This window comes from Hibiscus syriacus, unplaced genomic scaffold (genome assembly GCF_006381635.1).
Source record: "Hibiscus syriacus cultivar Baekdansim isolate YM2019G1 unplaced genomic scaffold, ASM638163v2 tig00112130_pilon, whole genome shotgun sequence".
In the NCBI taxonomy this organism is placed as follows: Eukaryota; Viridiplantae; Streptophyta; class Magnoliopsida; order Malvales; family Malvaceae; genus Hibiscus; species Hibiscus syriacus.
In genome coordinates, this window is record NW_024063260.1 from 125,356 (window position 1) to 139,811 (window position 14,456).

The following is a 14,456-nucleotide window of genomic DNA, read 5'->3' on the forward strand; positions in this document are numbered from 1 at the left end:
ACTTCTGATCTGATCTTCTAGTAAAAATACTATCCTTGCCACTTCTATTCTTGCTCTTCACGTTTCTTGGTACATACGTGTAAATCACTTACACGCTAAGTCATAGACTTAGTGAGGCAATAAATAAACATGTAACAATAGTTTCATGAATATGCATTCTTACCATTTGATCATGATATTTCAATATGCATGGATATATTTCCTATCACATATATAACCAAGTCATGCACACATGAAACTTACCTTTATGCATCACTTTAACTTTAATTTATATTTCAATTGTCGTTGTTGTTGTCCATGTATATTATTGAGAATAGAGGTATGTGAGTATATTGAGGTTGTGCACCAATGTTGTCACCACAGCTCGTATAAATTCCCTTATGGGGCGCCGAACATTTGTTCAGTATTGGTCCCGAAGGACTGCTATATATGTCCCGTAGGACCACTACGTCCCGAAGGACTACAATACCCTCGACTCTTGGCATGCCAACTATACCTATAGCTCTCGTATCATATACTGTGGGCATTTACGATGAATACTTTTCTCATCACTTGTTCTTTCTTTTCTGTCACATACCACATGTATGTGTAACCATGTATTTCATATCATATCATATATCTTATGTTTCATGCTCTTATGTCTATGCATATCATATAACATATATAATAACCTATACCCACTTCATGTATTCATGCATATATAAGAATCACAAATCAATTAACATTTTAAGAGTCACTTTTTACCATAGTAACTCCATCAATAGCTCATCGCAAGCCAATGTTCAATAATATAAGTACAATTAAAATTGCACTCACCTTAGCCTTGCTTTGATTCGATTATAATCCTTTGATTATTCCAGAACTTGTTTAGGCTCAATATCTACATATATATAACATTTCAAAACAACTATCAGAAACCTAAACCTTAAACTTGATGTTAACAACTTAAGCCAGATTATTGAACCCAATTTCATTTTTCCTTTAGGGGGAATCGATACCCCCCAGGGGGAAATCGATACCCCCTGGACATACTGGAAATTTTCTCGTTCTAGAAGGGGAATCGATTCCCCTTAATAGGCTATCGGTCCCCTATGCCCAGAAATTGTATTTTAAGCCCGAAAATCATCAATTTTCACTTAATTCTTCTATTTTAAACCCCTATCATGTCATTAAACTCAACTACCATTACTTAAACCAACTTATATCCATGAAAATCATCTATAACTTCAAAATCCTATTCTTCATATGAAATTCAAGAATCATACTCAAATTTCAATATGTTCTAAATACAATTCTAACACTTCATATTCCTTAATTAGCATGATGCCAAGTCAAATTTAACTTCAAATTCAACTTATCAACTCTATTTCAAGATTTCATATAAAACTCGTTTTCTTAAATCTCTTATAACTTCTTAATCTTTTGATTATAAGACAACTTAAGCTTTCCTTAAGCTTAGTTATCATCTAATGATCAAAACCTAACCTTTAATTTAACAAATAACCAATAAATCAGAAAACCCTTACCTTTACTATGGCTTTCTCTTGTATGGAAAAACAAAGAGGAGAAGAAGATATATTCTTATTATCCCTTTCCCCCGTATATATCCTCAACATAACACAAATTAATCATTTAATGGTTAAATGACCATTTTGCCCTTTAATTCTTTGGATAATTACTAAAAACTTTCAGGAAATATTTCCAAACAAATCATCGGACTATACAAATATCCCACTTAAATCACCAAACTCTAAAGTTTTATGATTTAGTCACTAACCCGTATTTTGGGATGTTACACATAGTCACCGAGATAGGCATATCCGCAAATTCTGGCCCGTACATTGCATCATAATCAGCTTCATACATGTGTGCTGGAGGGTCAGTTTATGCCAAATTTGTTGGAACTTCATCAACATCATCATCACCATCGGAGTTGAATTGCGGTGATTCTGGGTGAATGAATAGTCCAATCTCAGCACCATCCGCATCAGGCTCACGAAGCGATTCTTTTGGTGGAGATTATGGTTCCTCCATGCTCTCCACATTTAGGTCGAAGAACCTATTACTTGCACGTCTTCCCCTTGAACTGGAAGGCATATTGACATTGAGATCGAAAAAGCTCGCAGTCGAATACCTCCCCCTGGAGCTTGAAGCCATCGTGTCAAATAGAAACTGCACAGATGGTTGCGTCGATGTCATCTTCATATTAAGGTCAAACGGATTTGCAGATGAATGCCTTCCCCTTGAACTGGACGCGATGTTGCCATACAGATTGTTCGTCGACCCACCTCGGTACATATTGTAAGGAGTTGCGGATAAATGTCTCCCCATTATAGCATTAAAATCATTACACATTACTATCGTCAGGCTGTCAACTTGATCAATTTGTTGAGCCATCCCATAGTGGGAGCTTAATGATTGACCCCGAAAGGCACGCATTTGAATAAAATTTGCATACATCTCAATATCGGCGTCTGAATAATTACTTTGAGCTTCAACCATCATTTCAACATCATCATTGTTCAAAAGTTCGAGCGCAGTATAAGTTAATGACAACAATGATGTTGGGAATATGTACTGCAACGATGACATTCTTCTATTACTTCCAACATGAATCTTTCTCGAAATATTTGTTATCAGCTCCTCAAGTTATGTTTCTATTCAATGATATTTTAACATGCTCATTTGATACGAAAACAACACCGGATTCATCTTCTCGAATTTCACCATCATAATAAACAATAGCTGAAAGTCGCGCCATTATTTAAGTTTAAAAGTGCGGCAATATTATATCTACAAAAAAAAAACAACTGAAACAATGTTGATTAAATAAATAATATATGAACGAAAATATAAAAGAATAAAATTTTTACATATAAACATAAATAATTTAAATAATATAATTTTATATTATTACCTGTACCGCAAAACTATTTCGACGTATATTCCCGCTTTCTAATTTTACAAACACAAAATTAATTGACAACAATTAGTATAATATTTTTTCAAATAATCATAATAAACAATAAATATAATAAAAAAATTATCACAAAATTACCTTATAACGAAAAATCGCACGAACTTCTGAATAAAATATGAGAAAATTGTCAGAATTATTGACTCGTTGACGGAATTGTTGTATTAATTTTTAAGTTGAGAAGAGAGATGTGAGGAGATGTGAGGAACTTAACCCGGAGGAGAAGGGTATTTATAGTCGAGAAAAGTTGTAACAATTATACAAAGCGCGGTACCTGCCCCGCGCTATATATAATTATAAAGGTCAGGCGCATCCCCTTACCCGCGTTGTACCCTAAGTGACGTAAGGCGCGCCATAGGGGCCGCGCTATACTCACGTGTATCCATGTCAGCATAAAGCGCGTCGCAATGAGCGCGCCTTATCCCACGTGGCGCCAAATCATCGTATAGCGCGCTGCAGAGGGCGCGCCTTACTACAAATGATGTTAGATCGAAAAATATAATCTAATCGATATTAGATCAGTAAATATACCGATCACCGATGATTTTAAAAAAAACGCCTGAGGTTAAAGCATGAGTTACAATATTCAATTTATTATAAAAATTTATATTATTTCTTCATTAAAGGGATATTTAATGACATTAGCTCTTTTAATATTTTAGGTTCAAACTATATTAATATTTTTGAGGTTTCATTTAAACCGTTATAGATTAATATAGAATTTTAATTATAAACTAAAGACTAATTAACCATTTCACAAGGGTAAAACAAATCCATTCCTATGTTGATGAAAAAATGTAATTTTTCTAATAAATTATGTTAACTTTTTTTTAAAAAAAAAATTGATAATGGTTATTAAATAGAGGAGTAAATAATTTACATAAAAAATTTATCTAATATGCACTTACTTTGTTTTTAATGTTTATTTAAAATTTATATAAAAATATTAATTATAATTCAAAGTAAAATAGTTTAATAATAATTTAAAATTGAAGTTGTATCCAATTAGATTACATTTTTACAGTTCTACCCTCTGAAAGACGTTTGTAAAATGTTGAACATAAAACTCTCATTTTTTCAACATCGTGTAGATCATATATCATCATTCCTAGTTTCTTTTTTCTCAGGCTGGTTCTGTGTTCTTCTTCGGACACAGAGCACGAACTTAATCCCCTTTTTTTTTTGGTTTTTCACTTTTATTTTCCATGTAAAATTTTCCCAAACCCTGTTTGGCTGCCGAGAAAACTATTTTTCTTTTCTCAAATAAAAAAAAGGAAATTCACAACATAAATTGTTGTTTTTTGTGCATCAGTCTTGTGGGGCCGAATCGATTAAAGAGTTAATTGTGTACCCAAAGTCCCGACACAGCTTCGAGGGGATTTAATTTATGAGCACGAGATCCCGTTCTTGGATACAGGTAACCCACTATTTCCGATTTATTATTTTTAAATTTTCGGAATAAAACTCTCTTCTCCTCCTCGCCTTCTGTTTTCTTTCGTCTATGGTTTTTTATTAGGGTTCTATTGTGATTTGTGACCTTGCCCCGTCTCTTTCTGGTTCGTTTTCGTTTTTTATCTTGTTATTTCTTCAATTCCTTATAATTATTATTACTCCTTTCTTGGCAGTGATTGGCATAGAAATTGAATGCATGGATCCTCTTGTAAAATGCACAATTTTGTTAATTATTCTTGGATTAGGTATTCACTGAACAAATGCTTTCTGTTTCCATTGATTTTGATATTTTGAAGTGTTCATTATTCTGAGCCCCCCCTCTTTTTCTTTTCTGATTATGTTTTAGTGGGGAATGCCTTTTCCATAAATGATTATGATCATTGCGAAAATGTGGTTAAAAAATGGGCAACTACTTCGATTAAAAATGAACGCAATGAGGATAAACACACGCTGAAGGATTTACTCTTCTTCCTTCATGTTCCTCGAACCGGTGGACGGACCTATTTCCACTGGTAACTTTTAGTAGTAAGTTACATATATTTTATAGGAATGAAATGTAAGAATTCAACCATTTTGCTAATTGTTTTTTTTTTTTTTTGCATATTTTGTTTATGCTGGCAGTTTCTTAACGAAGTTATATTTGAGCTCTCTTGAATGTCCTCGTTCTTATGACAAGCTACGGTTTGATCCTAGGTACCTTGGAAACTTCATTTGTATTCAAAGTTGAAAGACAAGTTCACCTTGTTATGTGTAATTTTTTTCTTTCAAGGCTGTTTAATTGAAATTTTCCACTTGAATGCAGCAAGGAAAAATGCAGGTTATTGGTTACTCATGATGACTATAGCATAACCTCTAAACTTCCCAGGGACAGGACATCAGTGGTGACAATACTTAGGAATCCAATTGACCGTGTCTTTAGCACTTACGAATTTTCAGTGGAGGTGGCAGCTAGGTTTCTAGTGCATCCCAACTTAACATATGCCAAATTAATGACTGGTCGTTTACGATTCAAAAGTATAGGAGTAAGTACTCTGGAGATATGGCCTTGGAAGTATCTGGTTCCATGGATGAGAGACGACCTGTTTGCTCGGGTATGTTTTCTCTAATCCTGTGCGAGTTTTTATTCTATGGTCATCTTAAAGCTTTGCCTTCTATTTGTTCAAGTTCAACACATTTTACACCTTTTTAGGGATTAGAGTTTTGTCTACACTTAAGGTCTCCATATATCCCTGGATTGCCAAGTTTTCTCTAAATCTCATGTCAATGATACTTTTTCCCATTTTGTGTAAAGGTGTTTATAGAAAGTCTTTCTCCTATGCATTTTAGTGCTTCTGGTAATTGTTACATTCCTTTTGTTTTTGATTTAGCTGTTCAAGATTGCATTACTTTGACCAATGTGAGAATATCTCCACTTTTTTCTCAGTTGCTATGACCTACCAGATCTGCATTTATTTTATGTGATCTGAAGTGATCAAGAGGGGGAAGTTGTCTTTTGAATTCTACTGTAACTTTTGTATGGTTCTTAATGAACCTGTTTGTGTCAATGATATAATTATTTTGAGATATTTACTTCTACCCTTGCTTGCAGAGAGATGCTAGGAAAGCTAGGGGCACTAATGACGTTACTAGCAATGATCCGTACAACATGCAGGACGTTGCAATGCCATTACTCAATTACATCAATGATCCTATAGCTCATGAAATTGTCCATAATGGAGCAACCTTTCAGGTACTAATCCACATTTTGCAGCATTTCTATCCATGTTGTTGTCCAAAACTGGTTTATTAATTTAATTTACAGATTGCAGGATTGACAAACAACTCTTACTTACCTGAATCACATGAGGTGCGCCATTGTGTAGACAAGTACCATAATCTCGGTGACTATGTGCTTCAAGTTGCAAAGGTAATTGAAATAAGTTTTAATAACTTAAGAACTGTTCGTATAGTTTTTCTGCTCCCTATTTTCTGGTATATTGTTGCAATTATGGGAAATACTTGTAAATCTTGCAGAAGAGGTTGGACAATATGTTATATGTTGGTCTAACTGAAAACCATAGGGAATCTGCAACAATGTTTGCCAATGTGGTTGGACAACAAGTGATTTCTCAGTTGGCAAACTCCAAAGCTATTGGTGAGGGAGCCACTCTTAACAGATCAGGTTAGTATGGAATTTTATTGAAATTTCCTCCTGAAATTTGTCTAATGCTGAAAGCATTTGATTGTATTGCATTGAAGTGCTGATTTTGGCACATTGTTATTTTGTACCTTTCTCTAAACCAGTTGAAATCAAGATACTTTTAGCTTACTTAAATCACTGTGCTTCAGAACGGAGCAGTTCATTTTCAGATTCAGAGCTGGATCAGGTGCTATATTATAGCAAATGAATGCTTAATAGCTGGATACCATCCAGAGTAGTACACTTAACGAATTTTTTTTTTGGCATGACAGAATACCAACTCAGACGAGAAGGGGAATGAAACCAAATCATCATCAGATGACAATGATGTAAAGCAAGAGAGTGTAGGCCCTTTTGTGTACTGTAATATCCAACTTCTTTTATGGACTTGATGTGATTTCTTTCCTTATTAAACAAGTATACCTTTATTTTATTTCTACCATAACAGATGACTGTGGGAAAACTTATGGACACGTATGAGGTTTGCATTTCCAGTTTGCGAAAGACCCAAACACGTCGGCGTATAGCTTCTTTGAAGAGAATCCCACCAGCAAATTTCACAAAGGAGGTACTCTAAAATACCGAACATTTAAATACATGTAATTTATTTCTAGAGCATGGTTGCTTTAACTATGCAACTATTAGTCGAGCACTTTGGCCAAAGCAAACCATGCCTTAATGTACGTGTTGTATCTTCTTGTCCTTGTGATATTCCATATTTTTGTCGAGGGGATTAGGTTTCCACTGCCTTGATTGTCAGTTACATGTTTGGGGTTGTCACTTGTAGATTTATTCTGTGTACAAGTAGGGGAAATGTAAGGTTTCAAAATCAACTGGAAAAAATATTTGTAATCAATAACTGTGGTCTTCTGGGGGGCTTTAACATCAATATCCAGTAGGGTTTCGTGGAAAAGTGAGGGAGAAGTAAAAGAAACATATAAAAGAACAAGATCAAGTGGTCGCTTCTATCTTGAAATGGAAGTTCAGATGTAGCTTTATCAATTTTTGGAATCTTCTGTTTATTTTCGAGTATCGACATCTGGATTTTACAGGCACGTCTTCAAGTTCCTAAGATGGTCCTTCAGCAGATACAATCACTTAACAAGCTTGATATAGAGCTCTATGAGTATGCTAAAGGCATCTTTGTAAAGCAGCACAAGCAAGCAGCAGAGAGTTTGTTTGATACAGTGAGTTCAGTACTCATCCAAGGCTTACAAATATGATTTTTCTAAGATACTTTCCGGGCATTTCTACTTTTCCAACGGATACGATAGTAATACCATATGATTGTGACTTGTTAATTTCCTGTTAAACAATGTCCGTTAGGTGAAGCATGACCTTAACTTTTTTTAATCACGATCATTGATCTGCTTGCTTGGTATCTATGTGCTTGTTTTAGGTGCAAAGCAGAAATAGTTTTAATTGTTTTAACCAAAGTGGCATCCTCATCATTTTGCAGGAAACACTGGGAAGCATCTTCGTTTATTCGGGTGGCATCAAGCTTTGGGATGCCTGTTTGTGGACCATGCCATTTGTGTTGCTGTTTATCTTATTGTTTGTAAATGCAAAGAGAACATTGAAAGTAAAGATATGAATCTTATTGACTATTGGTTATATGGATAACAGGCAAAGGAAAATAGTTGTATAAAATTGATTAAAGAATAGGGGATTAGCTTATATTATTCATCATGTTGGAGTGCTTAATGTGGGGCACAACCGTTGGCTTCTAGGTTTTTGTTAGGGATTTTATTAGGATATTATATAAAAGAAAAGGAAGCTTTGTAATTTGTTTTTGCATTACGTGATGACTATCTCATGCAGTGTGTAGTTCCTTTCAGGTGCTTTTGATTGGTAGGATGTTTCTTAAAAAACAAACTTTGCAGCAAATTGGCTGATGATAAGGGGTAAGCTTATATCCAAGGGTCCTTTCTGGTAGTTAAGATTTTTTTCTTAATATAATTCAAAGGCTGCCCTTTGTTTTAAGTCTGTGATTTTAGCCTTAACTTTGTGATTGAGAGATCGACGCCTCACCAAACATGATTGGGAATTTGGCATCTGGTTGGTTTCAGATAGATGAGTGAATATACACTATATACAGATAGATCTAGACTAAGACCAAAACTATATACAACATGGTTTAGGTCTAATTCAGGTTTGATCCTTGTACTATGTTGAAATCCAAAGATTCGATCCCTCTACTTTAATTTAGCATTAATTTTGTTTAGTAGGTCCAGATTGATAACACCTTCAGTAACTGTGGTTAAAGTGTTGTGGAAATTTTTAAGATGCACAACTTTAAGCATTTAGCTGGATTTTCACTTGATTTTGACTGTACGGCTGAATAACTATAAAAAAAATACGACCCATATCATCACTTTAACAATAGAAACTAAAGAGGGTTTTCAATTTGGAACTACAGTGAATGATATGCCCAAACTGGAGTAGAGTGATTAATCTTAAATTTCAGCATAATAGAGGGGTTAAAACCATAATTAGACCCATATTTAGTGCTAACTATAGGCTATCAAGGGTACTCAAGTTAACTTGCATTATGAATTACGATCACTTCGCTTCTATTTTCCTTGATGTATGGTTGATGAGATTACCATGCAAAAGTTTTCACCCTATGTAGGGATATGATAAATAAATCAAAATTGTAACATTCAACATTAATCTTCATGTAGAAAATTGAGGAGTCCGACATTAGCGGCTTGGAATACTATGTTCTCCCAAATATCAATGGTTAATGCTCTTTGTACCCTAAATGGCTAATGTGATTATATATATATGGGGTTAGAATTTATTTATAGAATGTAAAATAGAAAATTACACAAATTTAAGACTAGAGTGAAAATAAACTATTGAAATTAATTATGTGTTAAACTAATTATATATATATATATATTGAATCTCTTGTTGAAATGTGAAAGCCTATTTTAAAGGCGAAATCAAGCCATGTATCTATTTCCTTTTCAAAAAAACACATATTTTCTTTCTTTGTATATATACAAACAAAGCAAAGAGGCAAGTGTTGCAATTTTTCCTTTCCTTTTTGAATGCCCCAACCCCCACTGTAATCGAATTCTAAAAATCTAAAAACAATTCTCATTTCATTTCAATGGTGGTGAAAGTAAAGAAGACGGAATCTGAAAGAGTCTAGGGTTAAAAATTAAAACAAAATCAAAAGATTAAAAAAAAAAACAAAGGAAATAAGAGAAAAAACTGGACAACATTTTTTCCCAAATCCAATTTGGTCGCTGATCTATCTCCCTTTTCTTAATATGTTTTCAAATCCACTTCATTTCCCCCAGATCATTATTTCCATATCAATTCCATCTTGCCAAAAAAAGATTTAAAATTGATGATAGATGAGCGGTGATTGAAAGGAAATGCACCAACCCACCTCTCCATGTGCTTTCCTTCCTCACATCGACTTATTCCCTCAACCACAATCGTCTCCCTTTCTATTTTTATATTTCCCCCTCTCACCGCATTTTGCTTCTTTTCTTCTTTTTTTTTTTTAATTTCCCTTCTGCATTTTTGGTTTTGCTTTCTGGATGGTTTCTCAGAAAATGAAGAAAAGGGTACCTACTTCCTACTACCAAGTCTTTTCTTTGTAGTTTATTAGTAATTGTTAACTTTCTTTTTGGCTGCATGTTTATTTTCCATGGATCCAAACAAACTCTTGAAAGAAAAATTCTAACTTTTTAGCTGTTATTACTATTTGTTTATACTTTTATTATTTCTAGTATTTTATTTGGTTAATTTACATGCTAAAATGGCAACTTAACTGATTCTGCAAACCCAGAAAGACACAAATTTTCCATTTATAGAATTCAGCTTAATTGGAAACTTCGTGATTATAAGGATTCATATTTCCTAACATGTTGATGTAGAGTCTTTAACTGCTTCGTTTTTTTATTTTTATATGATAAAAAATTTGTTGCTCAAGATTGTACTGCTTTCTTAAAAACTTAAAATAGTGATTAAAAAATTGTAATTTTAGCTGCATAAGGTAATTTCCAGAATGGGATTTTATGTCTTTGCTAACCCATTTTATTGCCCTTTTTTTATTTTTTAGTTTGGGTTTAATATTATAAATACTTGAATCAAACGCCTTTTTTATACTTGTTGTGTTTAGTTTTATGATAGTTATTAATTTTCTCTTTTATTTTTGTGAACAGAAAAATTAAGAAAACTGAATCAGAAAATAAAAGTATGAATTCTTGGTTTGGCAAAGGCTTTGATGGAATCAACGATTATTTATTTGATGACGTAATCAAGTACTTGGATTTCCCATTGGAAGATGTTGACGGTGGAGGTGGAGAAGCTGTTGTAAAGGATTTCCATTTGCCTATTGATGACGTTGAACAGAACTATTGTGGCGGCGGCGAAGAGTGGGATTATAACTTTCAAAACTTAGAGCCGCCGCGTGCTAATGTTCTGGCCGGCATGTCAAATGGCTTTTGTGGCGATTGTTTCGGTGATTGTTTAGCGAAAAGCCATTCCGTTTCAGTGAGTTGTCCTTGTTTCCCTCACTCTAGTTATGACTAATGGACGTGTTTATGAATTTAGTACTTCACTCTAGTGATCACTAATATACATTTTTATGAATTGAGTAGTTCTTTGAAGTGAGTGATTGCCGTGCTTACTAGGAGACGTCTTACATGGAATTAACGGCACAGCACTAAACCTGTGCCTTGCTGACCGAGAACTGTCAAATAGATTAGTTTTCCAAGGGTGTCTAATAAGTTTCTGCAGGAGCATGTTGACATGCTAAGTGCCTTGTTGAATAAATGACTGCATGTGCACTTTCACAGTTTACTTTGTGGAAACTGCATATAGCAACAAATACGGGGATCTTTCGACTTTGTTTCTAAGATATGCACTCGAGAGTGCTCGCACAATTTGTGCTTTGGACATGTGGGATGCTCTTGACCGAACATCGGTCAAAGCAGGCTATTTAGCATGTGCAATGTACTGCATTGTGTTTTGTGACGCTGATATAATAATAACACGTTTCTTATTATGCTAAATTTTATAAGTGATCTATTCCATTGTTTTAGCTGATAAATCTTTCTGAAATTGATAGTCTCTTCTCTGTTATCATTTTCAATTCAATCCTAGTACAATTATTATTATTATTATTATTATTTTTATAGAAGAAAATAGGATTAAAATCTTCCTTGGCCTTGTATCTTTCAGCTAATTTCGTATTCCGTTTTGTATCTAATGTGATGGATCTTCTCAGGTAAATCACTGGTCAAGCACTTCCAAAGCATCCTCAAGGAGAAGTGTTATCCCAGACAGTGAGTCAGCTGATGCCAAAGGTTCAACCGGGTTCCAAGCGTCTAGTCCCTTATCTGTACTTGAAAGCAGTAGCACTTCCTCTGCTGCAAAACCAGCATTTATTAACCCTAAGCCCGGTTTCCTGGTGAAACGCGGTCGAAGCAAGCGCAGAAGGGTATCTTCCTTTAACCTGCACTTCACATTGCCTTTAACATCCTCCACCTCCTCTACCTCCGGAGGATCTAATGCTTCAGTTGGTTCCGAATCAGAAAGCTATCTTATTGAGGAACCTGCCAAAAAGAGACTGGAGAAGAAAAAGAAGCTGACATGGCGTTCGGGTTTCAATGATATGAAGAAATCCCCTTCTAAACAGCCTACCCTTAGGAAATGCTTGCACTGTGAAGTTACGAAAACTCCACAATGGAGAGAAGGACCGAAGGGCCCAAAAACCCTTTGTAATGCATGCGGTGTTTGTTTCAGGTCCGGCCGTCTCCTTCCCTGAGTATCGTCCTGCTGCGAGTCCTACATTCGTCCCAGCATTGCACTCCAACTCTCATAAGAAGGTGGTGGAGATGAGGAAAAAAACTAACGGATGTTTGTCGGTCCCACCGGAATCGATTAGTATGTAGATTAAGCTTCACATAGGGAGCTTCATTGTTATGTGTCTTACATTTTTGGTATCGTCGTTGTGTACATTGATGGAATTAATAGGAACTTAAGTATGATGGCATGTTTTGCAGGTGGAACAATCAGGACTATTATTAGGCAGAAAGTAGGGAGTGAATGAAGGTTGGATCTTCAAATTAGGGTTTAACTTTAGTGATGCCTTAGCATGTAACATTTCTCATCCTATTCATTTATTCTTAATTCCAATTTCTTTTTTCTCATTTTCTTTCCATATTCTCACTTTGATTGAATATATCTAGTAATATTAGACACGATATTATACGACATGAACATGACATGATATAAATATGACATGTAAAATGTTCAGGATTCAAGTTCAAGTAGTTGTGTCTACGGGACTTATCAATAAGTTAAATAAAATTTGAACCGATATTATTTTGTAATCATTTTAAACTAATAAAAAATAAACATAAAATGTGTAGGACTCCAAACCTTGCTTGACTCTGAAGCAAAAGAACATCATTAGGTTGAAGAGAACTACTATGCATCAAAGTTTAACTACTAGTTTTCTTTTTTGCTTTTTGTATAAAGAAGAAGAAGAAGCTCCTTGTCATAAATTTGATTGAATTTAAAGGCATGTGTTAACCCTTTTTTGTTTTGTTTATTATTGGTGAAGAGAAGAATTTCATTGAATACCAACCCATCATTTCAAATAATTTATACTTAAAATGCAAGTAACATTCAACTTCCCATCATACCTTGGTTCCACAGCCCACACAAGTACATCCATCCATCCATGCATGCTTGTACAAAGAAACATTCAATCCGACTATAAGGAACGGATTTAAAAATATTTTTAAGAGTAGTCACACGTATATTAGCAACATAATTTTTGTACATGATGGACACAAATAAAATTTCAAATTAAGTACAATCAATAAAATAAATAACTAATAAAAGAAAATTTAGATTTCAATATTCACTCTGAATAAAACATATATTTGCATGCAACCGCAATGTCCAAATGTATCCGGACAGGTAGCACGACATTCCCTTTTTTATTTCACTAATGGGCTCTTGCTTAGTTCCCGATACTAGTTTTAGGAGTTAACTGCATCATGTGTCTTTAAAATATTATTTTTATTTTAAATTGGTCCTTAGGCTTTTAATGTTCTAATTTCATCCGTAAACTATAATTATCATTCTAACTAGTTATTAAACTTTTGAACATTTCAATTTCATCACCAAACTATGATCTTCATTCTAAATTGGCCCCTAAACTTTTTGAACATTCCAATTTCATCTCAAACTATACATATATACTAATCACATCCCTTGTTAATAAAATTGTTTGATCAAGTTATATTATTATATGTTTGAAAAAAGGTTAAAATATGGTTTAAACTAATTACATATTTGGATGAATTTGGGGATGAAATTTGAATATTCAAAAGTTTGGGGACTAGTTTAGAAAGAGAGACATAGTTTAGGGATGTAATTAAAATGTTTAAAAGTTTAGAGACTAATTTAAAATATGGGTCATAATTTATGAACATACGACATAATTAAATCTAATTTTAAAAGGAAAATTAAAAGTAGAGAAATCATATGAAGTTGTCTTTTTTCCAAAGAGAAGATTGAATCATACAATATATATTTCATCTGGATTTATTCTTTTTAGATTTTTTTAAGTTTTTATTATCAAATTATTTTATTTTTTATTTGTAATACTTTTTGGATTGGTAAGAAAATATGAGATTAAGTAAGAATATTTGAATATTTAATATTTTATAATTTTATTTAAATTTATTCATAGTGTCACAACCCCATTTTAAAATAAAAATATAAAATATAAAAATTTTATAAAATTTATTTAGTTAATTTATGGACTGAATTGTAAGTTTTTGAAGATTGCAGCTCAATTTTGAATCT

The 14,456-nt window shown here is 33.7% G+C and overlaps 1 protein-coding gene and 1 pseudogene across 2 annotated transcripts; both read left to right on the top strand.

Moving 5' to 3' along the window:
• Positions 1-4,079: 4,079 nt before the first annotated feature.
• LOC120174916 (protein-tyrosine sulfotransferase-like) lies at positions 4,080-8,313 on the top strand. 2 transcript variants are annotated; one of them, XM_039181644.1, is made up of 14 exons: positions 4,080-4,394; positions 4,494-4,533; positions 4,603-4,674; positions 4,776-4,941; positions 5,051-5,122; positions 5,232-5,520; positions 6,018-6,158; positions 6,231-6,335; positions 6,443-6,590; positions 6,758-6,795; positions 6,881-6,952; positions 7,057-7,176; positions 7,661-7,795; positions 8,068-8,313. In XM_039181644.1, exons 1-14 carry the CDS (start codon positions 4,365-4,367, stop codon positions 8,200-8,202), a joined length of 1,563 nt encoding a protein of 520 aa, XP_039037575.1. In that variant the 5' UTR covers positions 4,080-4,364; the 3' UTR covers positions 8,203-8,313. The 2 variants fall into 2 exon arrangements, with proteins under 2 accessions (XP_039037575.1, XP_039037576.1); XM_039181645.1 differs by lacking the exon at positions 4,494-4,533 and having other exon boundaries at positions 4,302-4,394.
• Positions 8,314-10,826: 2,513 nt separating this feature from the next.
• On the top strand, positions 10,827-12,652 carry LOC120174908 (annotated as a pseudogene).
• Positions 12,653-14,456: the final 1,804 nt, after the last annotated feature.

Excerpts from the sequence above, each read along its gene's own strand:
- LOC120174916 (XM_039181644.1), top strand. The coding sequence starts at position 4,365 with ATGAGCACGAGATCCCGTTCTTGGATACAG. Across the intron at positions 4,942-5,050 it reads GGACGGACCTATTTCCACTG|TTTCTTAACGAAGTTATATT; the intron begins GTAACTTTTAGT and ends TTATGCTGGCAG. Across the intron at positions 6,953-7,056 it reads ATGATGTAAAGCAAGAGAGT|ATGACTGTGGGAAAACTTAT; the intron begins GTAGGCCCTTTT and ends CTACCATAACAG.